This window comes from Apteryx mantelli, chromosome 22, assembly GCF_036417845.1.
Source record: "Apteryx mantelli isolate bAptMan1 chromosome 22, bAptMan1.hap1, whole genome shotgun sequence".
NCBI classification, from domain to species: domain Eukaryota; kingdom Metazoa; phylum Chordata; class Aves; order Apterygiformes; family Apterygidae; genus Apteryx; species Apteryx mantelli.
The window spans coordinates 10460445-10487015 of NC_089999.1; the positions used below are offsets into that span (position 1 = coordinate 10460445).

Below are 26571 nucleotides of genomic sequence, written 5' to 3' on the forward strand. Positions count from 1 at the left end.
CATCAGTCTTCTCATTTCAACTGGTTTCAGTTAAAAATAAGTCTAGATTTTAGCTAAAAAGACAACAGTTAGAGGAAGAATTTTTAATGGACATAAAAGTAATGCCTAAGTCTAGTCAGATACTCCACAGAAAACAGAAGATGACCTTCTGGAAACAAAGTTACTGCATTACTATTAAGTTTGAGATGTTCTACTTATTGGAAAATGCAACAATATATAAAAATATTACCCTTAATTGAAGCTCCCACAACAGCTTCTAGGTCACAGAAAATTACAAAGAATGGAAGAGATCACAAACTACAACTGGCACAAGTAAGCCTTCATATCTACAAAAAAAACCCCACAAAACTTTAAGATTCTAAATGTGCAGAAGTCTGCTCTTTGAGACCACAATGAGACATCAGAACCTACAGAAATAACTGCTATTATCTGCATGTAAGGGATCACCTTTATTCAGAGAGGTTTGGGGAATAATTTTCCAAGAAACCTAAGCCATTAAATTGTACCGATTATGTAGAAGAATTCCCACCTTGCAGACACCCATTCTCTGTCAGTAAAGGATTTCAAATGGCAGAAAAAGTATCAAAAAAACAAAAAAAAACAACCAAGAATTGAAGAATATGAAGCTGAGACTCTACAGTGAACTCTACAGTGGATAATCAAACATATACAATTTTTTCATTTGAAGTAATTCCTCTTTTTGTTTTTTCAAAACTACTATTAATGAGGTAAACAGTACAGTTTAACTATAATAATATACTTATCTTAGTTTCCTGAACAGCACTTGGACTTGTAATGAACTTGCACGGGCTTAACTTTCTAACATTGATGAACAGGAGGAGAAGCAATACATTTACGTTTTTATGACACAAAAGAGGCAAGTTTATTTACTAGTACGCTTTATATACATGTTGAATTATAGTCATGTTTGTTAGACATCTGCCTTGAAATGCAAATGTATTTTAACTCATTTCAGAGAGTGTCCACTTTTCAAAGCAACTCCAGGTTCTGTCCAGGAACCCTACCAGTAACTGCCCAGTGGAGCAGAGTGTTCCACCCCACCGCGCGCAGCCTGTCCCCAGCAGCGAGGCGACACCTGCTGCAGCCCTTTCCAGCTCTTTCCATGGGACAAGTGTGCGCTGTGATTTCATGAAGACTCCACACGTTATTAACTGAATGTAATTTCCCTGAAGCATAGCATAAGGCACAACTAAATGCATGGTATAAAAAGAGGAATTAAAGAGACATCAACTTAGTTTGCACATATTTTATATGTTATCTTGTCCTTTTTCTTTTACAGGTGTTCTTTCCCCTCATTGTCTTTGTGAATCTATTTTAATTTTCAGTTTTATACAAGACTGGACAGTTTACATGCACAGAATTTAAGTCCTGGTCAACAGTTTGCCCAGCTAATCTCACTTATCCGTATAAAAATTTCATTTTTGAGTTTTTAATTGCTAAGAATTGATGAACAACAGGATTTTTTTGAGATGGCTGATGTATCTTTGTACCAATACAGTGTCTCAATTTTGCAATAGCCTTTGTAATCAGAAGCAGGTGAAGTCACTGACATCAAAAACCACATAGACCAACATCCTCCTTAAGCCTAAAGAAAAAAAACCTGCATATCAAATCAGTCTGGGAGTGGCAGCATTACATGAGCGGTTTAGACATGAAGCGATTCAAGGACATAGAAATCTCTCACAGGATACCGAGAGGAAACGTAGCTCCAAGGTAGGTTGGAACTCTCTGTGTACACACCAACTCTCTAAACTTAAACCTCAGCAGGCCTAGGCCGTGGTAATAATTTAACAGACAGTGCATAAACACTGAACTAGCACAGAAGAAAAAGGGAACATCACAAAACATCATTACTAGATGGAGAAGCACCGAAGGAGAGAAAAACTAAAATGGAAAATGTATTCGGCACGTTCCTGGCTATTTGCATAATTTAGAAATAGCCCAAAGTAAATATTTACAGACAGCAGTTGTGCATAGGTCAGAATTTTCATCTGGAACATTTACAGTAGAGAGACTAGGTAGCACGTTCAGTTCATAGCTTATCTGAAACACTGATTCAGATTTGACTAAAGAACATAAATGACTTGAAGAGTGCAAGACTGGCATCCAGGAAACGTTTGTTTGCATTATGAAACCACTGTCTGGTTAGTAGTCTGTTCTCAGGATTGTACTGTGTTGCACTGCACCTGCATGAGGCATAGATCACTTCCAACTTAAACAGTTGCCGAAATCTTAAATTTAAGTAGCTGTGTGTACTAGAACTTTGAATAATATTTTCATCACACAACAAAATCTGCATTTTGTAGGCAAGCACAGAAAAAGGAGCAAAACATTTCACCACAACTTCAGCTGAGAGCTTTGAAAGAACAAATTAGATGCCAGTATTAAGAACATCATTAGATCAACATAATACAGAACAAGATTAAAGACAATTTTTTATTTAATGCCAAAGACTTTTTTGGTTACTTTTATGCATTTAACAGCAATTGAAGGACAGTCAGTTTCCCCTTTCTGTGAGCATCTCTCAGGCATGTTGTAACTGAGAAATGAAATATCTTAGAAGATGCAGTTATGGAACCACAAGAACAGGTGAAGGGGAGCAGAGGGAGGAAACTGAGGGGAAGCTGTAGAGTCTGACACTACTTTTAGCTCAATTCTTGAGCGACCTTCCTAGACTCCTTTAGATCACAATGGACCATGCATATACCCAGAAAGTGCAACTAAAATGAGTGACTGAGTGCATTTAAAATAAATCATCAGCAGCACAATGCAGAAGAGTGAATATAGCCTGATTCTGTATGTATAATAACTCCTATTTAAAATTTTAACCTGGAGAGTTGTAAACTAACTAACAAGATACAGAGAACTAACACTTGTGGACACAAAACACTTGTAATATTCCCTCCATACATTAATAAATACAGATTATAACTCCAAGAGAAGTAAGATTCCCAAATGCTACCTTTTCCCATGTTTCAGTAACAAGTTTAGGTGCATTTCAGTGACCAATATCAAACAGTATGTTTCAAGGAGACAAATTATACTGTATGTAATATACAACCGAACTTTGTTTCCTAAGCAACCTATACTACACTACATAGAAAAGCGATGTCAAGAAAAAATTAACCATGCTTTCGCAAAAAGGGTCACTGTTGTTAGCTTGTTTCCTCTGAACTTTTGAATCCTTGGGATAAGCATGAAGGTCTTCCATCCCCCAACACAAGACACTAAATTTCAGCTAACTAGAAATCCACTTCAAATATCACGTACTACTTTTCCAAATGTCAAGGATGCTTAGTTAATCAGGAATAACAACACTGTGCAGAATAAAACTCTGGTGTAAAATTACAACAGATCTGTACAACCCTTATGTGCAGTGACACGATGCTATGTGCCCACTTACTCAGGCACTTAAGCTGCAACCACGGCCATCCTACTTACCAGAATAACAGCATTTTTTAAAATAGCATAATCTTCCTCCAAATCATAAAGTTTATGATCAAAAGCCCTACCTAGGCTCAAGCAGTTGGTAACTATACTGCCATACCTAGAAATACTGCTTAATGTAAGAATACTGCCACAAAAGGAATTCAAAACTAGACATCCCTCTCATTATAGCAAGTTATCCTACTGTTTTTTATTCTTAGGTTATATCATTATCTAAATGAAAAGGTAAAACACTGGTGAAGACCATATACATGAAATGAGAAGAAACATGTTTTGGACAACAACAGATTGTTCAGACTATCTGCTTACTTAAGCCTGTCTAATACTAGAAGTACCTATGTTCATTTAGAACCTTGTCTAACTATAACTGACTAGACGCCAACAGTTATTTTTAAGCGCAAAAAACAGTAAACACTGAGTTCTTTACCATCAGGTCAGAATAATTCTAGAAAAAGCCACCTCCATTGTGCCCTCCAGCAGCCCAGAGATGACAGAAGCTGGGGATATTTACAGGTCCTAAATGAATAATTCAGCATCAGCAACAACTCCCCACCACTGACACCCTCAACGTGGGACTCGAGCGGGCGGTTGGCCGTGACGCGCTTCCAACGCGCGAGCTCTGTAAACAGGACACCTTCAGAAACTAACGCACTCCTGCCCAAGCGTCCAAGCGGCTGGTTTTGGAGAGCTTGCCCCTTTATTTATTTATTTATTTATTTATTTTTTCTTTAACTTGCACTTCTCCTACCTACAGGACAAGGATCAACACCCAGAACACTGATGCTCCGGGATGTCTCCCGAAACTTCCCCGCAACGGCCCTCTCTAACGCCTACTCGGAGCCCCAACGTCCCCCTCAGACCTTCCCACACACAAACAGCGCTAAAAGGAGGAAAAGCCCTTGCGGGCACCGGCACCGCCGCCCCATCCCTCACCTAACCCGCCCACCTCCTCCGCCCCGGCGGCTCCCCCGGGTCCCCCCCGGCCCCAGCGCCCTCCCCCCGGGGACGAGAGCGGCTCTCGCCCCGGTGAGGAGGGAGGAGGAAGGGGTGGCCGGGGCCCCCGCCTCTTCCCCCTCCTCCTCCTCCTCCTCCTCACAGCGGAGGCGCTAGGCCCCGCCGTTCTCCCCACACACACCCCGGGCCGCGCCGCCCCCCTCGCCGCCCCGCTGGGCCCCCTGCCCTTACCGACGGCGCGGCGCTGGGGCGGCCCGGGCGGCCGGCTCGGGCTGGGCTGGGCGGTCGCGGAGTCTCACCTCAACCTCAGCGCCACCGCCACCGCCATCTTGCCTCCCCTCCCCCGGCTCGGCCGGCTCCGCCCCTTCTCGCCAGGTCCTTGCAGCTAACGAACAAACGGCGGCGGCGCCGCTCGTTGGCTTCGAGCGGCCGCGGGGGCTCGCCCCTCCCGCCGGCGAGGCTCGCGGCGCGGCGTTGCCCAGGCGGCGCCGGCCGGGGAGAAGGCGCAGGCGGCCCCGGGGGCGAGCGGGAGCGTTGCTATGCTCCTGCCAGGACCCGCCGGCCGATGCCGCGGCGGAGGGCTCCCTCCCCCTCCACCCCCACCGGGGGGGGGGCGGTGCTGCCCATGGCGGGTCCGGGGGGGCGGCCGCCATGAGGCGGGCGCGGGGAGCGGGCGCGCTGGGGTGGGGGCAGCGGCCCGCGGGGGGCGGCCGGCGGCGCTGAGGCGAGGGGAGCGGGGGCTGCCACCGCCCGCGCCGGCAGCGGCTCCCGCGGGGCGCTGCCGAGGTTCCCGCCCTCCCCGGCCGGGCGGGCAGGGCCCTGTTGCCCTCGGGGGGGGTTGTTAGTCAAATCACCCTGAGGTAATTTTTTTTAAAGTAACGGGATGGCGGCCCGGGAGACGGGCTCGCCCTCTTTCTCCCCCGCGCCGCGTGCTCCGGAGCGGGACAAATCAATACCGATTTACCACAGGCGCGATAACAGGCCCCGGGGGGGCGGGCGCCCCTGAGGCGGCGGGTCCCGCCGTGGGGGGGGGGAGGGGAAGGGCCCCCCCCCCGGCCTCGCTGCCGGGGCTCCCGCGAGACTCCCACGGTGTTATTAATGCTGTGCTATTTTTTTTTCGTGCCTCTGCCTCTAGCGATGAATGACTCCTGAAAAATGTGAGAGCTCTCTAAAATCTCAGATGTCTTTTTCTTTTTTTGCCTCCTGAATGAAGAGTATGTAAATTGTGCCCTCTCGGCCTGCTGAGGCACGGTTATGCTCCGATGGTGTTGACAGCTTGTTCAATAAGGTATTCCTAATCTGCGTGACATTTTACCTGCAAATATGTAATTTTAGATGCATTAAGATTGCAACTGAATCCCTTATCAGCTTTACTGTGGGAAAAGGGATACTATTGGACACAGATTAAATTATCTCATTGAGAGAATGTCTTTGTTACCATGTTGCTACAGTTTCCATTAAATAAGAGAAGCCATATCCCATGTTTGTGGGACATGCGTCCACACAATTATTTATTCAGACTAATAATTTAGGGGGTCACCCTGTGGCAAATAGGATTACTTCTTAAACATGTGTTGTATTAAATGGTCAACACAGTAGCTGAGTTCCACTGTGTTAAGTGCTCCGTTAATATGACATGATGCATCCCCATGCTGAAGTGTTTGCTGTCTTTAATCCCAGTACGTGCCCATGACTGCCTCTGTTCACTTGAAAGCTAGAGGTTTCCAGTGTGAAGACAAGAGGTCAGGCGTACAGCTTGTTAGCACTTGGCTGTTCTTCAGATACTGACTTCCTCTGGATTGCTTTCCCCATTTTACTCTCTAAGCCTGCTCAGCTCACATACTCCATCATTGCTGACTTAATACGCTTGTCTTCCATATTGCCTGTTTGCCTTGAAAAACAAACTTTCCGTGCCATAGCATATCTGATTGCCTTTTCCATTTTTATTTTACTACTTCCTGTCTCTCTTTTCCTCTGCAACTCTCTCCAGTGGTTGACTTCACTTCTAAGATGTATCCAAATGCTTTTTTTTTTCCCTTTGCAGTCACAGTTGAGGTAGCCAACAGATTTGCAGATAGCAGAACGTGTCTCTGAAGATACCCTCCTCTCGCCCTACTTTTGACATTTCACTCAACCCACGTGTCCTCCAGTCAAACAGCAAAGGCATAAAACGGTACATGCGGAAGAGCCCAACTTTTGTTGTTATTAGCTATTATTTCTTAACGCACCAGCTGGGACAACTGGTGAGCCCCAGGGCCTGAGCAATGACATCAGTCCCCACCGACTACCCCCACAGCCCCGGTGCAAAACCACCCGCGGGCCCTGACCCGAGCCGAGGGGGCAGGCAGGGAGCAGCGCGAGGCCTCCCGGCGCGCACCTCCTCCCGGGCAGGCGCTGGCAGGGGCCGGGGCACCTTCCCGCCGCGGCCGCTGTGGGCGAGCGGCTCTTCCCCGCGGCGGGACGGGACGGGACGGGGCGGGGGTCCTTCCGTGCCCCGGAACCTTCCTGCGGCCCCTCCCGTTTCCTGCCGGAGCGGCGCGGCGCGGCGCCGGTCGCCATGGCAGCGGGGCCTCTGGGCTGGGGGCTGGCGGCGCTGGCGCTGCTGCTGCTGGCGCTGCTCGGCGGCGCGCGCCGCCTGCGGCGCCGTTACGCGGCCGGAGGGGCTCGCGCCTTCGCGGCGGGATGGGCGGCGCGGGCTGATGACGTCCGCGCCTTGCTGGTGACGGCGCACCCCGATGACGAGACGATGTTCTTCGCGCCCACGGTGCTGAGCTTGGTCAGGGCCGGGGCCCGCGCCGCGGTGCTGTGCTGCTCCGCAGGTGAGGGGGGGCGGCGGGATGGGCGGCGGGGCACCGGCCCCCGCGGCCGCCCCGCAGGCCGGGCTGCCCGTCCGTGACGTCACGGGGCGGACGCCATGATGTCTTCCCGCGTGTGGCCGCCTGGTGTGACGTCAGCGCGGCGGAGCAGGCTGGGTCGTGAGGACGTTCCCGGGTCCCAGGCCGCAACTGTAACGCGGTGTGGTCCTGCCCTGCTGCGTGATGTCTCTGAGGTCACGTGTGTTGTCATTGCCATGCTGAGCCTCGCAGCACTGTGGGCCTCTGCTGCAACATCAGAGTGGCACCACCGTGAAGTAGTTCTGCACCCAAAAAGCTCCTCTGCAAAACATTTGCGGTTTGACAGCATGATTTTGGGTCATTGCATGGTGACATCTTCAGGAAGTCCTGCAGGCCCTTCAGAACTGCGTCACATATGCATGTTCTGTCAGAATATTACTTTCTTCACAGTTCCAGGATCTGATCAGTGGCCAAATCTCCCTGCGTATCTGGAGCTTGCACAGTGGTTTCACAATCAGATCTCATATTGCAGCACTGAGATACCTTCAGGCTGTGCTGAAATGTCAGGAAGTTGTATAAAAGCACTGTTTATCATGGTCTTTCCGCATCCCCTTGTTATTCTGTGGTCTTGTAGAGGACTTGCTTTGGCTGATCCAGTTTTAATGCCATAATGATACATTGTTACACATCTAAAAATATCAGTTGCATAACAATCTAATCATGGAAAAATAGGCCTGAAGGGAACTCACGGTCATGTTGTCCATCAGCCAGTCCGAAGGCAGCATCAGTTGTGTCTTCATTTGCAGAAGACATTTGTCTACTCTGTTTTTCAGGGGAGGCTCCTCAGCCTGCATAGCCTATTTCAGTGCTGCATTAGGTTTTTTCAAATCACTTTTTTTTTTAGGCTTGTTTCTTTGTCTTATCTGCCATAAGCATGAAAATCAAAATATCCCTTTGTAGCAGCCTGTTACATATTTTTAAGATTGTTATCCGTTTCTCCTGTCTTATCTCCTCCAGACTAAACAACCCCATTTCTTGCAATCTTTCCTCATAGATCATGTTTTCTAAATCTCTGATCATCCTCACTGCTCTCCTCTGTACTCTCTCCCAATTGGTTCACGTCTTTTCTGAAGTGCAGTAACAAAAAACTGGAACCATTACTCCTGCTGAAGCCTTTCTAGGGCTGAAGAGAATGGAAAGATTCTTACAGGCTATACTACTGTTCCCTGGTACAAGGATTTTTCACAATATACGACACTGTTGTCTCATGTTCCTCTCATGATCCAATAAAGCTCCAGATTTTTTTTCTGCAGAACTGATACTTAATTGTTCTCCTAAGTTCAAGGTTGTACTATTGTGCCTGATGCAACCCTACTATTTATCATTTTATTATCGTCATGTTGCTCTTTTTTTTTGTGCATAAGAAACAGCCACATCTTAGTTGACCTTTCAGACTATTGTGTTATACCAGAATTCATGAGCCTATGGTAAAGGCTAAAGATATTTTTTTATGTTTGTTTAGAGGAGTATCTTAGACTACAAACATTAACATCTTGCATTGACAGCTACTTGTATTTGGCAAGAGAGCCTTCTGCATTTTTGATAGGCCCAGCTAGTTCACTGCCAACTTTTCTGTTCTTTGTTCTCAAAGCTTTCTGTCACAGCAGACCATCTAGGTGAGAAGACAGGAATTAAGCTATTGTAGAAGTCTAGTGGTGTAATGGCTTTACTGGTCATTGTCTACCTCCCATTCAAGATTTACTGCAGAGCTTTCAGTTGTCTTTGCTGAGGGACAAAGGTCTGTGGATCCCATTTGGCCTTTTCACAGCTATGAAGAGATTACCGAAGTGCAACTCTGCTATTTCAGCTTTGGGGATTAACACACTTACGCTATTAGAGAACTTTCCAAAGAAGTGCTGTGTTTCTGTTTACTTTCTTTTTACCAGATTTTCTTTTTTCTTTTCCTTTCTTTTTTGCTGTAGTCCTGATACAGTGACATGACATATTAAGCAGAGTGTTTGAAACTGCCTTCTATTTACTCTCTTGCATGTCTTCTTAAGGGAACTAGCTGCCCTTATAGAAGAACCCATTCACTGAGCTAATAGATTTTTCTGTGCCTCTTATTAGTCTTTTGGGTGATTCAGATGGTTCATCCTCTCGTTGTTTGTATGATTGATGATGACAAGTGAGTTGATCAAAGACTCTGTAAAACTGAGACAAAATCATTACTTAGAAACCATTGTGCTAGCAGTTTTCAGGTATCAATCAAAATGCCTTAGAAATGAATCAGAATTACAGCACTGTGGAAAAAAAACAGTGTTTTCCACATTGAATAATCGATTGAACTAATAACTCAGTATAAATGTGATTTGCTCTCTTTCGTAGCTGACTGTATCCATGGAGTGCTCCATGTCCAGCCGCATCAGCTATTCAGCTGTTTTTGCTCTCAGCAGCTGCCCATTTTTTCTTGTTAGCATTTATATATTTCTGATGTCCTGATACATTTCTCAAGCTGTGGAACATGTATCTGTCCCCTTGACTTCAGCAGAAATTATATATTTTGAGAACAGTGAGATCATTTAGATAAAACATCACCTGCATTTAGCTACTACACTGCATTGCAGCAGAAGATGTGTTGTCTTAAAACACTAGTATCATTAATGTCCATGCAAAAAAATTGCAGAACTCATGTACCATCCGGGAAGGCTGCACACTTGAATTAATTTTGCTGACGTTGGAACCTGTCATCCAGGCTGCAGCCCACCAAGGTGATGGGTTCCTTAGTAAGCCCCCAGATAAGCATTGTCATAGTCACCTAAAGCCGTTCACTCGCAGTCTGCAACAAGAAAGATTTTTGCTAGTTACTGTTTCCCTTTTTGAAAATCATACAAAGCTTGCTAGTGATGGCACAAATTGCAACACTGCTGTAGTGAAATGCTTGATTCAGATGACTCATACCCACAACAATAAAAAGTTTTAGTGTAATTCAAGACAGCTGACTATGGACTTGAATCATACATTAATACTCAGCTGTATTTTTTTCATTTTATTGCTTCAAAGTTAAAATTGGTTGCAAGTACTGCCCTGTGTGGGGCAACAATCTTGAATGGGCTAGTGCAGCTCTGGCATGGACTTTGCATGGCTGATACCAAGAAAAAGAAGGGAATGTGAGGGCAAGATGAGAAGAAAATAATTAAATGAAGAAGGAGCTAGTGCTTTAACATAACAAATCCTGTTTCTCTGCTGGTTGTTGGTCCCAGCATTCTATGCTGTTGTACATTTTTCCAAATGCCTTATCTAAATTAGGTGTCCTGTCCTTTTTTTTTTTGGTTTTGTAAGTTCTTTTCAATGTTGCTACATTAGCTCCTGCCTGAATTTCCTCTGTGAATGATGCAGACTTCTTAGAAATCTTTGTCTCAAAACAGAGATTATGATGATGGAATTCCTCATTTCCTTGACTTTTTTTTTTTTGTACTCTGTCGCAGTGTCCTAGTGTTATATGACAATTGTTGCTCATTAGAAGTGGGCCAGAATATACTAGAAACTTTAGTTAGTTAAAGAATACCTGTTAGTGAGGGAGATTTTCTATATATTATCTAAACTGTTCTATTCTAAGAACTTTGGACTTACCTTTTGGCTTGGCTCTGTGGAGCTGCACTGTTACAGAACAGGAGGGAGTTCATAGTACCATGTCTAGTAGCGAGGAGGAGTGATTCTTTGTCCTTCCTAAGGAGATTAATTATTATCAATTTGTTGTGAATATCTGTCTTCTAAAAGTGGACTAAGATCACACTGGCCTACCTGGAAATTTGCCAGTGGTAACACCCTTTTGTCACCTCACTGGAAAGGCAGTTTCTCCTGTATTTATGGAAAGATCTTGCTCGTTTGTTTCACCATTGTACTGTATTGGTGACTTCCATTTAGATAATGTGTAAACAATTAGTCCAGATATATGTGTGTTAGAAGACTGCCCCCCCCCCAAAAAAAAGAATAATTAGCTTATGGAATTCATCAAAAAGGATACTAAGTCTTACTAAGAATTTAACAATATTCAGAAGGGGATTAGACATATACCAAAATAAAACAAAAAGGCCAAATAAAAAGCTTAGAAGAAATATTGATATTTTAAAGAATAAGATGTCCACTAATCAAAGAGGTGGTTAGAAGCAGTTTCCCCACAAGCAGGTTATTTCAGAGTTTTTGACTGGAAGATTTCCTGTATCTTTGGCAGAAGCATTTAACATTGGCCGCTCTCAGAAGGAGGCTACCAGACTGCTTGGACCACTGTTCTGATTAGACATGGCAATTTCTGATGTCCTTGCCAAAGAAGCTCATGAACTGTTGCAAGCCAAGCTCAGTATGCAAACAGGGGGACTGTAGTCAGAACTTCGTGAGGCAGAACTTCACCTCAGCACTTTACCCTGGGCCAAGCTGAGTGTTGCTCAGATAAAAGTTATAAAGTTTGTTCCCTGCAATGTACCTGTCCCTCAAATGAAGCCCTTTTATTTATTGTGTGATGCTCATGCTTGATGCTTTGAAAAAGAAGAGAAGTTCATTACATGCTAAACTAAACTAAACTAGAGAGTGTTGCTGTTTTTGTTATTTCCAGGAAATTATTACAATCAAGGAGAGATTCGTAAGAAAGAACTGGAACAGAGTTGTTTACTTCTGGGGATTCCTGCTTCCAATGTAACAGTTGTTGATCACAGGTAACCAGTTTTCATTTATAGCGTAATCCCATTGCAGTTTGTAAATGGGAGGAAAACTTCACTTGAATCTTCAGTGAAAGGTTACAGTATTATTCTGAAAAGTCTTGAGGAATCTCAAAAAAAAAACCATATGAAGTATTTTTTGTTAACTCTTAGCATAAGGAAATCAAATTAATTCAGAAGACAGTTCAAGTGTATAATGGTGATCAGAGTCCTTAAGTTAAACTCTGCTGATAACATCATTTAGAATAATGATAGCCATACTTCTTGGGGTCTGGCACAGTGTGTCTGGGCAGCATGGTCAGATTTTGTTACTCTTGGTGCTGTGTTATCCAAAGCAGTTACAGATAAGTCTTCTCTGAATTACCTGTGGCAGGTGTGTGCTGAAAATAAAACTATTCCAGAGGATTGGCTATATCATTACAATATACTTATTCCTTCACTTGATTATAAGGTAGTTACAGCTAGGTTAAGTCTGTGTTCCACAGTAAGATAACAATATAAACCTGTCAGCTATGGTGCTGTCTATAAAAAAAATTACTGTGCCCTGCATATTTCTGATGGCCAGCACTCCAACAGAGCACTCCAAAGGGAGATCCTGTCTGCTCAGTCAAGGAAGCCATCCTGACAACAGAAATTGCTGAGAATGTATTTTGGGGAGATTTAAAAGTAGGTTTGCTTGGGGTTTGTTTGTTTATGTGTTTGCATGCGTATTGTTAATTCCCAAAAAGTTTTTCGGCTGTGAGCTAGTCATTGACTGGATTTAATGGAATAATCTGAAACAAAGAAAATATCCTCTGTCTCCTTGTAACGGAGGCTACTGCTGGCAAAACAAGGTGTAGTATTTCCCTTGACTCTAACACTCCTGGCTCAGTGACTTATTTTAAAACTCTGATTGCTAATATGTACTATAAATATTAATTGTAATTTAAATTATATGAATAGTTTAGAATCAAGTATAGGCATTAGCAGAAGTCTTTTGTCATATGAAACATAACATTAATTTGGTTCACTTAAAAATATATTTCATTTAAATGCTTAAAGTCGTGGACCTGTATTCTTCATGATGTATGCTAGTCTTTACAGGGCTATTGTGGGATTCCATTACATTTATAATCTGGGTTAGTTTTGGCTATAATCAAAAATGAACTGTAGTATTAAAAACAGTGCATAATGAGATGACAGGAAGATGCTTTCAACTTAAGCCATGCAAGATTTCTGTTTTTTTGAGGTGTGATGTTATTTTCTCTAGTTGTGTGTAGATAAGAAGGTAGGTGATAAAGCTGACACTTCTGTGTTTTGGGATTAATTTAGCAACTCTGTTCTGAGGAGGTGATTTAACACTTCGAATCAATGAAACTCAGAAACTAACATTGTGAAGGCCTCTTTTATTGCCTGATCCCTGTCCATCAAAGCTGAGGCTGATAGTAGCTGAACTAGATATTGACTGCTAGGAAACACAGAACAAGAGGTTGTTTCCATTGTAAACAACTGTCAAAATTTGTAAAGACTGTTTTTTGTTTAAAAAGTTATACCTTTAATAGCAACAGATTGATTTAAAGCCACACCAACTAGAAGAGTCAAAGCTGAAAAAATCTGGCTCCGGGCAGACCCTTTTCCCATGAAAATATTTTCCCTTGAGCTGAGGCAACAGAAACCACAATCCAGAATATGAATCTTCTTGAGTTCTTTGCTTTTTTTAGCTTTAGGTCTCTCTCCAAGTTCTTGGCTCACTTAGGAAAACTGCATAGGAGCTGTTTTTTCCTTTAGAATTAAAAGAGATGTTTCCCTTCACTTCTCATGAACTGGTTTGGGGTAACCTCATGTTTTGTAGTACAGTCATATGACAATGCCCAAAATGGTCGAGGATGGATAATGAAAAAAATGGTTTGATTTGCACAGCGTAAAGTCTGCTAAATGAACTGATCCTCATTTGAAATTTACACAGGAGCACAAAACCCGGAAGCCTCCTGGCCTTTCATCCTCTGACGCAATGTGAGGTTGGTTAGTATGTGATGCAAGTTTCCTGATACTGCTCAAAAATCCCCCAGCATACACAGTCCAGAGGACTGCTTTTTACAAGTAATACTTTGGTTTTTTTAGTAGGAAGGTGAGGGCCATTTCGGAGAAAGAGTTTGGATGATGCCTCTTTACTACTTTTATTACTAGTATTACACACGTTGATGTAAGTAATAGCTGATACCTGATTTTTCCCAGTGGATGTAGTGCCTGAAAAGACAGATCCTTCCCATTGTCTGGAGCTTTTGGTCATGGACTAGAATATACAGTGTTATTCTAGGAAACAGGTTTAGATTTTGAGGTCTTTATCTCTGAGGTCTTAGATTGCTGTGAGATAACCATCAAATAGATTCACCTCATCGTGCATTCAAGGAGTCAAAGTGAAGTTCTTGCTGACTTTTGCTCAGAGCTTGTTTATACAGAAAAGTTAGGTGTGTATTTACAGTGCGTTATTTACTCTGCGCTAACTTGTCATGTGGATGCTTTTTGTGAAAAACATCTGTGGATCGAGCGTTAGCAAAATGGTATAAGAGCTAATGGTATAAGAGAGAATTTTAGGATGACTCTGAATTTCTAAAATAGCTGTATTTGCCAGTAGTTTGTACAAAGCACTGGAACTCAAGGTTCCTGAATTTTACTCAAAGTTCTTGGATTCCTTACGGCCAGTAGCTTTGCTATGCCTCCATTCCCACTTCTGTAATTTACAGATTATATAGAAATATTTGCCAGTGTGGCATCATGTGAGACTTGCTAAATTAATATCTGTTTTCTACCACTAGATTTCTATTAAATTTGTCTAGGGAATACAGTTCAGAAGACTGTTCCTCTTCAGCATTTTGTCTTCTGGAAGTACTGTTTTAGATTATAGCCCTTTGGCTTTTGTTGTTCCTAACTCTTCAGAAGATAATTTTCCATCAATGTAAAGAACCAGCACATTGCTTAAAGACTGTAAGTGGCACACTGCCCATCTAACATTTCTTATGCAAACACTGGATGCTTTACATTATCCAAGCTGCCGATTTGTATTTTGGTAAGGAAAGCCCAAAAGATTGCTAGGTCTGGATCTGCTCCAGCCATTGTAGTGTGGAGCTGAGTCATGCTGCTTCCTCTTTCTTTGCATAATCTACAATTGAGTGAGTAGAATTTTCAAGTTGTAAAAGGGGAAATATGTCTGAAAGGCAAGGTGACTGGCTTGCTCTGTAGTCTCACTTGGCCAAGCAAGTCCAAAGTCAAGCATGGCATTTTGAGTTACATGTGAACTTGCAGAAAGAAAACTTCAGTCAGTCAGTCTATGATAAAATCTGTGTTGAAGACCAAAGTCTCATTAATTAACCCCTTGCCTTAAACAGTGCATAAAGTATAGCCAGGATTGCTACAGCAGGATGAGTTCAGTCTCAGACAACTGCTTTGCACTGATTTCTTCAGCAGATATTTAATGCAGTTATTGTGTTTGTTCCCTCAGTTAAAAACAACTCGTATCTTCTGCACAAATATAGTTTCAATCTGTAACCACATTCCAGCCTTAAAGATTGGACATCCACATGGATCTCTTGCAGAAAAATTCTTTGCTGTAGAGGGCATGTCCAGGACTGGAGAAGGGGTATGGGTGACCACACGGCACCCGGTTATTGTAGGCCAGCAAATTGGCATACAGACAGCCTGCTCAGATTAGATATTAGATTAGAGCACTGGGCTCTTCATACTTGTGGTGAGTAGTAGAGGTCAGGCACCAGATTTGCAGAGGAATCTCCTGAGCTGCATGTGATTATTGTAGCTCTAGCAGTACACCAGCTGAACTGCTGCCTTCAAGGGAGAAAAGGTTTACAGCCCACTTTTATCACTCCCCCACTATGCTTCACGCTTGGAGCAGCCCAGCTCAGAACTAGGACCTGTATCATTTAACGTTAATTTTTGTACTATCACATTTATTCCTATTGCTGGTTGAGGGAAGAGTGGCAAGAGAGTGGGGATTGAAATTCATGTAAAAGCCACCTCATTAATAATGTGTATCATAATGTAAATGCCATGCTTATGGCACACTTTTATCAAGTCTTATGGGCTGCAACAATGGACAGTAAATTCATGATCATTGATTCTGTGTCTGCCCTTAATACAATAAAAGAAAAAAGTAAGAATTGGTTATTTGAAAACTTTAAGTATATATTAGCCATTGGACTATTATATAATAGCTGTTATTTCAATAAAGCTGATGGTTTCCCAAAGACCATAAAGACAGTCAGCACAAATACCGTCTATATAGGAGGTATGCAGTTCAGTGGCAACAGCACTCTGACTAGCAGTATAGAAAGCTCCAGCCCTAGCCAGGCAGGAATAACTTACAGCATTAGCTTTTCCTGAGCTGTTCAAGTTCATGAAATACAATGGTTTTGATACATATCTGCAACTAATTGATCTGTGAATTCATGCTCCTGAGCAAGCAAGCTAGCTCATGATATATGGAAAACATTAGCATCTAATTGTTCTAATATTAATAATTAGTTAAGCTCCCATTAATGTTGGGCACATCTGCCAATGCTCTGGCTGTCTACCAGTCCGTAATGTTACATGTAAACAGGAGACGTTTTCTAAGCTGTTTTCACTTTCTGACGACAATTAGCAAAAAGGAAGCCCAAATTCCTTCTTTTTTTCTAATATCTGTTTTGAGTTCATGAAAAGATAAACATAAGGCCACATTTTACTGCAGCTTCTGAAACTTTGTTCATGACTGTATTGGACAGAAAGTAAAACTGACTGTTTGCATCTTTAATGTGACGGACAATGTTTGGCCTAAGTTTGTACTGCAAAAAAAATAATAGCTGGGATTTGTGTAAACTAGAAAACTTTCCACTCACAGTACAAAGGCTTACTGCAAATAATGTTACATCTGTTTCCAAGTTTCCATGGAAATTCCACTCCATACGCTTTTTTATTATTATTATTTAACTTAAGTCCAAAAGGGCTCTGATTAGACAATGCCCGGGAGAGAAGACATCTGCCCAGGCAGAATCATAGGCTATCTCCAGGTTTTTTATGAGGCTGCAGAGAGGCTCAAATTCACTGTTTCCATATAATGGTTCTTTGTAGTTGGGCTTGGGTTTCTTTCCCTACAAGGTAAATACATTTTATTGCACTTCCTCATGTTTGACTTTTAACGAACTTCTCTGACATGGGGAGCTGGTGGAAGGAAGTGAGTCTGTAAGGTCATGGGAAAAATATATCCTTAGATAAATACTGTGTGTGTCTGATGTGATGATCAGAAAGATATAAAAACATGCAGACCCTTTAAAGAATGAAATATGTAACTGGAAACATGAACCTTTAGATTAGAAATTGAAAACATATATACAGACAGTTAAGGAATATGTCCAATTGATCCAGTTTGGTATAAATTTACTTAGATGGTCTGTAGATGGCTTTATTGATTTGAATGCAGGGTGCTGAGTGCATGAACACTGAAGATGCAAGCTCTATAATAAAAATATGTACTGCAATTAAGAAAGTCTGCCTGAGAAATGAGGGCACCAGAAGTGCAGAGATAAAATCCTGGCCCCAGTAAAGTCTGGTGGCAAGACTATCAGTGATTTCATACCAGTTTCTGCCTCACTTGTTTGCAAACCTGTGTCATCTTGCTGAATGCATTTTTTTTTATGTATTTTTTCTACTTGTATTTTTCAGATGGGAAAGGTGATATTACTCCCCTTTGTTTCTTCTTTCTGACCCCGTGGTCTGATCAAGGAAGACTTGACCCTGTTGACTTTTCTGCTCACCAGTTTTGAATCTTAGCTTGGTCAGAGGAATCAATGGAAAGTAGCATTAACAGTGGTAGAAGCTGGCAGTGTTCTGCATCTGGCTGTGTAATGTCAGGGGAGCTAGAGCTATCCGCCCTGACGAGTGAAATCAGCCCTTTGGCAGCCCAGGTCAGCTTTTGCTTTTCTTAGTGGCCTGATTTTTCGCCATTAAATTAATGTATTTTTGCTTTTGTCTGATGTGGCTTCAAAATAGAGCACTGAGATTGTGTTAATGATAGTCATCATAATTTAAGTTTTTCAGCATAGGGTGAACTTTTTAAAATTTAATTCTCTATGAGTAGGTTTCATTTTCCAATGTCTGAGTCAAATTTAAGTTGTAGTAATTAGTTACATTCTGTCTTTCTAAATTCCTCATGGTATTACAGTTGGACATTTTATCTTCCTGCTGATTCTAAAGAGCTGAACTCTTCTGATTAAAATTGCTGCCATGCTTTATTCCAGCGGAGGTGCATATTTCGGTAGCAAATTGCTCTAGCAATTTGGTAGGGAATTCCTCTAGCTTTTACTTATCCCAGCAGGGCTGTAAAGTTCTCTAATTTTTGCAGAATTTTCTATAATCAAGAATGACATCTCTGGGGCTAGAAGGTCTTAGGTGAAAGTTGATCACACATTAAGGGTGTATTACAGGGAAGTCAACCTACTTCTTTTGAGTCAGAGAAACTTATCCCTAATCATCCTGAGTACAAACATGTTTTACCAGTATAGGACAGCCTTTGTTCCTCAGGTGGCTATCTCGATCTTTATGTAACCACTGTAGCCAAATTTCACTTCTGTGTAATATCACTCTTGAAATTTAAATCATTTTCTTTCTGAGGAGATGATATAATATTAGGCCTCATATTTTTATTTATGTTTCTAAATAAACAACTATTTTTTCTGAAACGCCTACCACATGGCGGCTTTTACTGATGTTTCAGGACAGCAGAACACTTTTGAAAAAGGCTTATATTGGAGACTGACTTTTGCTTTTGCAGAAGTTGCTGTATGCAATAATTTAAGAAGAAACTCTGCAGAGGATTGAGACGTCTGTGTGCCTTCCAGGAAAGCTGCTTTCTGGTGCAGAGGCTTGTATTGCAGTAAGTTAGGTTTAGCTATTTTGTCCTTAATTAGATATTTTCCTCAAAAAGGAAATTTGCCCTTTTGCTTTCCTGGGGCTTCTGTGAAACCGGGTCCTTTCTCAACTTTCTAGCATAATTAACTTCCTTACTCTCCACAAAGAGGGAAGGGGCTGTGGTGAAAGGGAAAACCATCCTTTCAGTGCTAAAGGGACTCGTCCCCCAGATTACCTCTGTAGAGCAATAAGCAATAGTCTTTTTCAAAACATTCAAGGATTCTCCTTTGGATGTCAACAGAGACCTGTCAAACTGTCTGTCAGTGAAGTCACAGCAGGATTTGATCAAGAACGAGTGGATGGCCAGAAAAGCCAAGGGCCCTGACTAAAATGCAGTTAGTTGGGGGCAAGTGAAGGAGTACTGATAAAGGACAAAATGTCTTCATGGAAATCTAAGCAAAATACTAATCATTGAGATCTATATTTTTAATGCTCAAGATTATTTTAGCAAAAGAAAAGCTATTAAGTACTGATTGCAACATATGAAATGAGAGACAAGGGATGCCAGCCATGTCCCATAACTGATGCAAGTTTGATTCAGCCCAGACACCATTAGTGTAATCAGCACTGGTAAGTTGATATTACAAAAAGAAATAAGGCCGTACATAAAAGCTGTGTTTTAGGAGTCTGGGAAAGCTAGCTGGGGCTGAGGACAGGGAGATGCACTGGAACAGGGAAATCCACTGGAAATCATATATTTTTCAGTGTTACCTATTTAGTATTTTCAGAGACACTTTCCACTGCTCTTTATTAATGGCTTTTAAAAGTCTCCCGCATGTGTTAAAGACAGGCATCTTCTCTGGAGCAAAGAATGGTTTAGTGACCCATCCTGACTTTGCCAGTGGTTTGTGTCCTAGCTTTGCCATCTCCCAGGAACACAAACAGATATGCTGACTGGACAGAGTTTGTAGCTAGACCACTTGTGTCTGTGCAAAAGGAAGTATCTTTGGTTTTGCTGGTTTCCAATGTAAAACTCAGGGTTGAAGTTTAAAATATTTTGGGAGTACTTTCTTCATGGTGTTAGTAGTAAAGATATGATAAAATGTAGAAAGATATGGTCATTAGATTAAAGATTCCCTTTTAGACATGACAAACTGTAACAACCTATTTATTTTGCCAGTTACAGGTAGAACAATACAGTGTGTTTGGCCAACAGACACCCTGAGGGACCACTGCAGAATGACAGGCATTTCCCCTTTGCCCCTAGAAGGTTTGCTGCTTGGACGGTCCATACTGAAATGCCCTGTAACATCTCTGCTAGTCACTCATTTTAACCTGCAGCTGCAAACACCTTGCTGTTAATTGTAGACAAACTGGGCTGTTTTAGCAGAGAGGGGAAAATGGTCAACTCTTTCCCTAAAGGAGCAAGCACTTATACCAAATAGTTACAGTAAGTTAATCAAAGAAGAGGAATAAACAGAAAAATTTCTAGCATGGATTCAACTTAAGCTTTTGAATCTCTGCATTCCACACAGCTTACTCAGGAAAATATATACCTATCCAAATTGTGAGCAGTCTTAAAGCACTTCTCACAATAATGGTTTGGGCGTTAACTCCTTGTTCGCAAGAACTGTGTGGTTTCTTTGCATGTTCTCATAATCTTACTTTAATTGTAGCTACATTACAAAATGCTGAGTGTCTCAGTTAAAACAGAGCTGTGAAATCTGAGACTATGACCTCGTTTGGAAACATTAGCCAGTTGCATCTACATTGGACTGAATTTTCTGCATGTCAGGTAGTTACTGTGCTGAAAAAGGGAGGAAGGGTATTTGCAGCCTCTCTTGGTCAAACTGCCCTTTGGGATTCAGTCTAGTGAAGGGCAGAGTTACCTCAATTCCTCTGTCTCTCAAAGGTCAGGATTCTTTGTGTACATGGCCCCTGCAGCGAGTGTGTATCTGTGTTCACGCTTTAGCTGGAGGTAGTTGCAGGATCCTCCCCTGAGTTGCCTCAGGTCTCTGGGAGACAAGAAGTTTCGGTGTGTCCGAGGGCCTCATGACATTAAAAACAGTTGTAGTCTTATTCCTGTTCTCTTCATCTAACTTTGCTAGTTGAGACAGTCACTGGAAAAATTATGGAATAATCAATATATGAGCCTTGGGAGCAAGGACTTTATTAGGCTAGTTAAGGACAGAATGTTTCTAATTACAGGGCGTACTGTTGAAGGCACTTCGGCCACTTCAAATGCAGTGTACCATGTCTCGCTGAATGCCAGCAATATAATCCTGATCAGTTCATTTTCAAAATTCCCATTGAAGTCGGAAGGCATCTCCTATACTGGCAGTTAGTAAGAGCAGTGAGGAAGCAGCACGCACAGTGCCTGAGGGATGGGAGGAAAGCATCCCCCTGTCTAGCTGGCTCAAAGAGTTGAGCTGATGAGCTGCAGAAGGGTGTCATCAATATTGGGGCTTTGGGATTTGGGACAAAGCGCTGCAGTAAATTCCTGAGAATTTCCCCTCCCCTGAAAATAATTGCAAGGCATTCGGTGGGAACCTTTCCAGTTCTTTTATTTAAAGAGACAGCGTCAGGATAATAAAACATTTGTTTTATGGACTTCACTCCTGGGTAATAAAATGAGATTAGTCACTCTCATGCTAGTTTAATTTTTTTATTTCTCATGCAGCAGTAGGACCAGCCATGTTTGGGCTGCAGATCCTGTTCTCGGAAATGTAAAGGCTCAGTGGAATTTCTGTGAGGATGCTTTTCTTGATGTAGACTTACAAACTGTGTTTTTGTACAACCTATGTGTAGAGTCTACATCAGCCCAATTCTCCCATATAGCTGGTGGAACTGGAACTGTAGAAACTTGGATTTGTTTCTTTCTTTTTTCAGATCCACCTTCTGGTCCCATCAAAATCAGTAGGAGTTTGGCCGCTGACTTCAGTAGGACCAGAAATTGGCATTGTAACAGTCAAGAGGAGAAGACAAAAGTCTTGTTTTAAGAAATGTTAGTACGGGAAAAGTTGGAAAAGCAACTGTACAATGGATGCTGTGTAAAATACGTTTTCTCTTAATGACCTTCCAGTTCAAATTGGCTGTGTTTACATACAAATCAAAAGCTGGTTTGTCTAACTGCCAGCACAGCAAAACTCAGTCTGGGATCTGAATATCCAGCTGTGTCTTTTGCCTCTGACATCCTCCCAGTAATAAAAGTTGTGTGGCTGGGACTTGGCTAGAATTGCAGATGATGTGTGAGCCAGAATTGAATTCAGCCTGCTCTTCCTCTGCAAGACAATAGAAGTTAAAATTTGTTTGTGTCAATAAAATAAGCATATACAACTCATAACCCTTCAGGGACCAGATATGATGAATAAGAAGATGCTCTTTTTCCATCATTATATTTCTGACCCTGACCAATTTTAGTAATGAGCCTGTGAGAACTCAAACTTTTGTCTTCCTCAATACAAAGCTAGAGGAGAAGCCTCTATGGAGTTTACCTGTGATAATGCAGTATCCCCAGAATAGACATAGTTCCGACATCCTTTGCGGGGCTGTCTGCTCCAGGTTCTTTGTTCTTCGCTTTCAAACTACTGAAAGAGACAGTGCTAGCTGCAGTATTGTAAGTTTTTCTTTGCTCTACACGCCTGTACTCTTAACAGCTTCCTGGTCAGATTGGCAAAGGGAGAAGTACAGTACTTCTTCACGGGTGAAATGTTACTGCTAGCTTGCCTATTAGTTTTGTACTTTTCTGTCTTAATCTTTTTTCCAATGGTATGCTAGTAAACTAGGCTATTTGCTTGGTTTGTGAAGCAAAGGCTCCCAAACTTTGCCTTACAGAGGTTTCCATTGGTAGCTTTTTAAGAACTTGGGTGCTGCACCTTGCGTGAGAGAGAGATGCCAGTGGAATGTGAGGTGATGAAGAGGTTTCAGGTCCTGGGACATCACGTGCTGTCAGGATGTGGGCAAAGCTGTCTCAGTTCGTAAGGGAGCAATGCGTGACAAAACTATATTCACTGCGGGGTGAGTTATACTGATGATGGAAGTTCTGGCTGCAGTATAGAGCTTCATAAGCAATTTCACTTGCAGGTTGCACTTTGGCCACCTCATTGTAAAAGACGATTTGTAAAGCTCTATTGCAGTTAAGCGTAGCAATTGTTAGCTCCACTATTTCCCTTAGTAAAAAACCATTCAAGAGATGAATAAAAGCTCGTCCAGTTGACAATATCACAGTATGAACTAGCAAAGGTGTTCTCAGCAGTCTAGAATCTAAGGTTCCCCAAATGCTTCTGACTGACTCTGCAGTGGGGTGTTTACCTTATTCTTTGCAGCAGCATGATCCAGGGCCGCCTTTTGAAGCATCCCACAGCAAGAGAATTCCCGTCTGTACTTTTTGGCTGAGTTTGTTGTGACATGCCCTGTTATTTTTGCAGTCTGTGTCCATCCTCAAGTTCCTCCAGGCATCCCTTTAAATGAAACATTGCATCACTGAGGAAGTTCATCCATTAAAAGTGAATGCTTTCGCCAAACTGTTGGAGCAAATACCATCAGCTCTCACCCACCAGAAATGGACTTGCAAGTGGGCATTGCAAAATTTAGGAAGAACAATAGTCCTTTCTTGAGTGGTTTGATAGAGCAGTATTTCAAAAAGCAGAGCTGTGCAGTTATTCTTTTGCCACATCATGAATGAAGGTTTTATATTTGCACAGATAGAATGTAGAGCCGTTACCAAGCAAAGTGGTTAACAAAGCAAAGGGGCTTCACACTTCAAAATCCTTTTGAAGGAAGAGAAATGTTCTCTGCTGAGCTCTGCTAAGCTCTCTGACCTTAGCTGTGTGTCTCACTTTCTCCTTCTAATAATCCTGCCTTTTTGCAGTGTTGTGGGGATGGACTAGTTATTTACATACTATTTTAATGGTGTGAAATGCTGTATAAGTGCTAAGGATCATTATTAAGGTTTTCCTTTCTGGCCAAAGGGTTAATTTCTTTCTTCAAAGAAGGAGATCTGATTTAGGTTTGAAATGGGAGGAGGGAAGACAGAGGATTTTGTTCTGCAGGAAACTAGGTCAGCAGGTTTTTATTATCGTGCTCGACAGCCCAATGTGGTTTGCATTTAGGAATGAACTCGGTTGACATTGTGTATGGTCGATTTCCTCTTCCCAGAAAGCAGGCCTCAGACATCGCTCCATACATTATGGCTTTCCTGAATTGAATGCAAGAGAATATTTAGCCATAGAAGCTCAGGCAGTCGTGAGTTTGTTAGCTAGGTTTTTAGAGCTGTCTGTCGGGAGTGACACAGGGGCCCGCAATGAAGTCCAAGATTTTTGGAGAGGAAGAACAATAGGTCTGGAATCTTTTCAGCCACTGTGACTGAAAAGACTCAGTCAAGTGACTTCAAAATCACAGGGATTTTCATTCGTTTCACACTGCGTCTACTGATGATTGTTCTTATAACCTGTAGCATTGTTTGGTTTTTGTTTGGACGTGGTCAGATTCTGATCTGCGTCCTGCCAAAGTAAATTTGGAATCATTTCTGTGCTTTTCTTTATAGATTATTTTAATCTTACTGACTAATACAAATCCAAGTGTTTATAACTTCAAAAAAGCCACTTTGTTTTGATCATAGGGATCAGGTAAGGGTGATGGATCTTAGAAAAGCTATTTGTAACGTCTAGGAAAATTTCTGAGTGCTAGGATTTAAGGCTGAGCATCTATTTCCAATTTAATACTCTTGTTGTTTTACAGACTTTAATGTGATTTAATGGCTTTTCAGCATAATAAAAACATCTAATTCTGTCCTGTTCTAGTCTTTATTCAGTTCTGGCATCGAGACTCAGACATTTTTGCAAACCAAGTTTGGCTTTTAAAGCTGAACAAGGAAAATACAGGCAATACTGAGAAGAACAGACAGCAGTAGGTTGCCAGCAATTCCTGGAAATAATGGAGTTTCACAACCATTCCCTGCAGATTGGACATTTAGGGAGGAAAATATCCTTGTGGCTTACATGGGCAGAATAATGAAAATGCAAAGTCTGTTGAGGAAGTTTATTATGGTAAAAATTCAAATGCTATTCTTGGGTTTAAACCAAAGAGCAGAATATCAAATGCTTCAAAAGGACGACAGCATAGAAATAATAGCGTTATTGAATACAGGTCAGAAAACTGCATACAGTCTCTCCTGAGCATGCTTTTGATGTCCAGCTAGGCTGTACCTTTTAGTTGTTCAATGCCTTTGAATCTTTAAACAGTTTCAGCTGCAATAAATGTGCTCATATAATCATCCTTTGAAATGTGCACATGTTAAACAGGGATGAAGAAAGCTGAACTTCTGTAATACCATTGTGCTCTTGCACTGTTGGCATCTGTGACTGAGAGCCAAGAAGACAACAGCGTGTGTCAGACTTACAGGGTTAGAGAGGACTTGTAGCAGACACACACACATACACGCGCGCACACACACACACACGCTATAAAACATTTGAACTGAGGCAGTGTTTTGGAAAGTGCCTTCTATGTAAACAAAACAGAAGGAGTTGTAGGAGAATCTCCATTGCTTCATCCAGGGATGAAGAATTCTTTCATTCAGATTTGAAGTAGTGACTCATAAAATGTCACTATGTTGCTGGAAGGCTTGGACTGTATTTCTTACTCCCTATACTTAGCTTTGGAATTAAACTGTTAGCTGAAGAAATAAGAGATGGAAAAGATTTCCTGGCTAATCTATTTTGAGTCCCCTCCTGCTCAGCCAGTGCAGTATGGTCTCCATCCTTCTGAGGATGGAGTGTTAGAGAAATAGGCTGCTTCCCATGCAACACTGTGAACCTTACTGGTAAATCTTCCTCTGCCCAGTGAAATAGCAGTCTTGCAGAATTTTTTCTTGTCTCCTTTTGCACAGATGTTTCTACTGATGAGGAGGGTGGATTATGGACAGGAGTTACCTGAATTATGTCACTGTAAATCATAGAGGAAGGAGAAGGAGGAGTGAAGATAATGTCTGGCTCCTGAGCCACAGAAATGGCTCAGTCTGAATTGAGCGCTTTCAGTGAGACTTCTGTGCAAGTGTTGTCCTGTAGTTGGCAGAGGACTCTGCTGGTATGAGGCAGCTGAATAATTGTGCTCCTAATTGTGGGAGGACGCAAGCCAACAGGAGCTGTTGGGGCTGACATTGCTGGGTCGCCTGGCATCCAGGCAACTGCCCCTTCTTGTTGCATCCCACAGCAAAACATAACACATACTATTTCCCACCTGTGAACCAATCCTGAAGTCTCCTCTCCTGGAGTGACTCTCCAGAATATACGTTATATCTCTTGAAGATTTTGGGATGCGACTCATAAGGTCAAGAAGGCTGGTCATTCTTGCTGTGAATAACAAGGGTAAAATCCTATGGTTTTGTAGACGCTTTTTCTCCCCCAGAGGAGTCCATAAAGGATCACAAATCATTAGCATACTGGAACCATCACTGAAAATATGTTAGCTTCTGGGGTGAAACAACAACTGTCAATAGCACTCAGTAATGCCATGCATCTGTGAAAAATGTCTGCTGTTGTATATTTGTGCTATTTCAAACGAATTAACTCTAAAGTTTCTAGAGTGAAAATGAGGTTGGTAGTGCAGAAGAACACTGCATATATATCAGTGAATGAACAGATGCTTGCAGCAGACTGATGGATAAACAGATGCCGAATAATGCTGGTGTATAAAATAAGCCATTTGTGCCCATTTGGGAGCTGTGC

General features: G+C 42.2%; 2 protein-coding genes across 4 annotated transcripts in view; one reads left to right on the top strand and one right to left on the bottom strand.

Moving 5' to 3' along the window:
• NCOR1 (nuclear receptor corepressor 1) overlaps positions 1–4703 on the bottom strand; it is a 75482-nt gene extending 70779 nt beyond the window's left edge. For all 3 annotated transcript variants that reach the window (XM_067309834.1, XM_067309833.1, XM_067309832.1), the window contains exon 1: positions 4654–4703. The gene's annotated coding sequence lies outside the window, so the exon portion shown is untranslated. The remainder of the gene's footprint in view (positions 1–4653) is intronic.
• Positions 4704–6979: 2276 nt separating this feature from the next.
• The window catches only part of PIGL (phosphatidylinositol glycan anchor biosynthesis class L), a 63430-nt gene continuing 43838 nt past the window's right edge, over positions 6980–26571 (top strand). Inside the window, exons 1-2 of the mRNA XM_067309444.1 lie at positions 6980–7241; positions 11866–11965. Coding sequence (XP_067165545.1) covers positions 6980–7241; positions 11866–11965 — 362 coding nt within the window. The remainder of the gene's footprint in view (positions 7242–11865; positions 11966–26571) is intronic.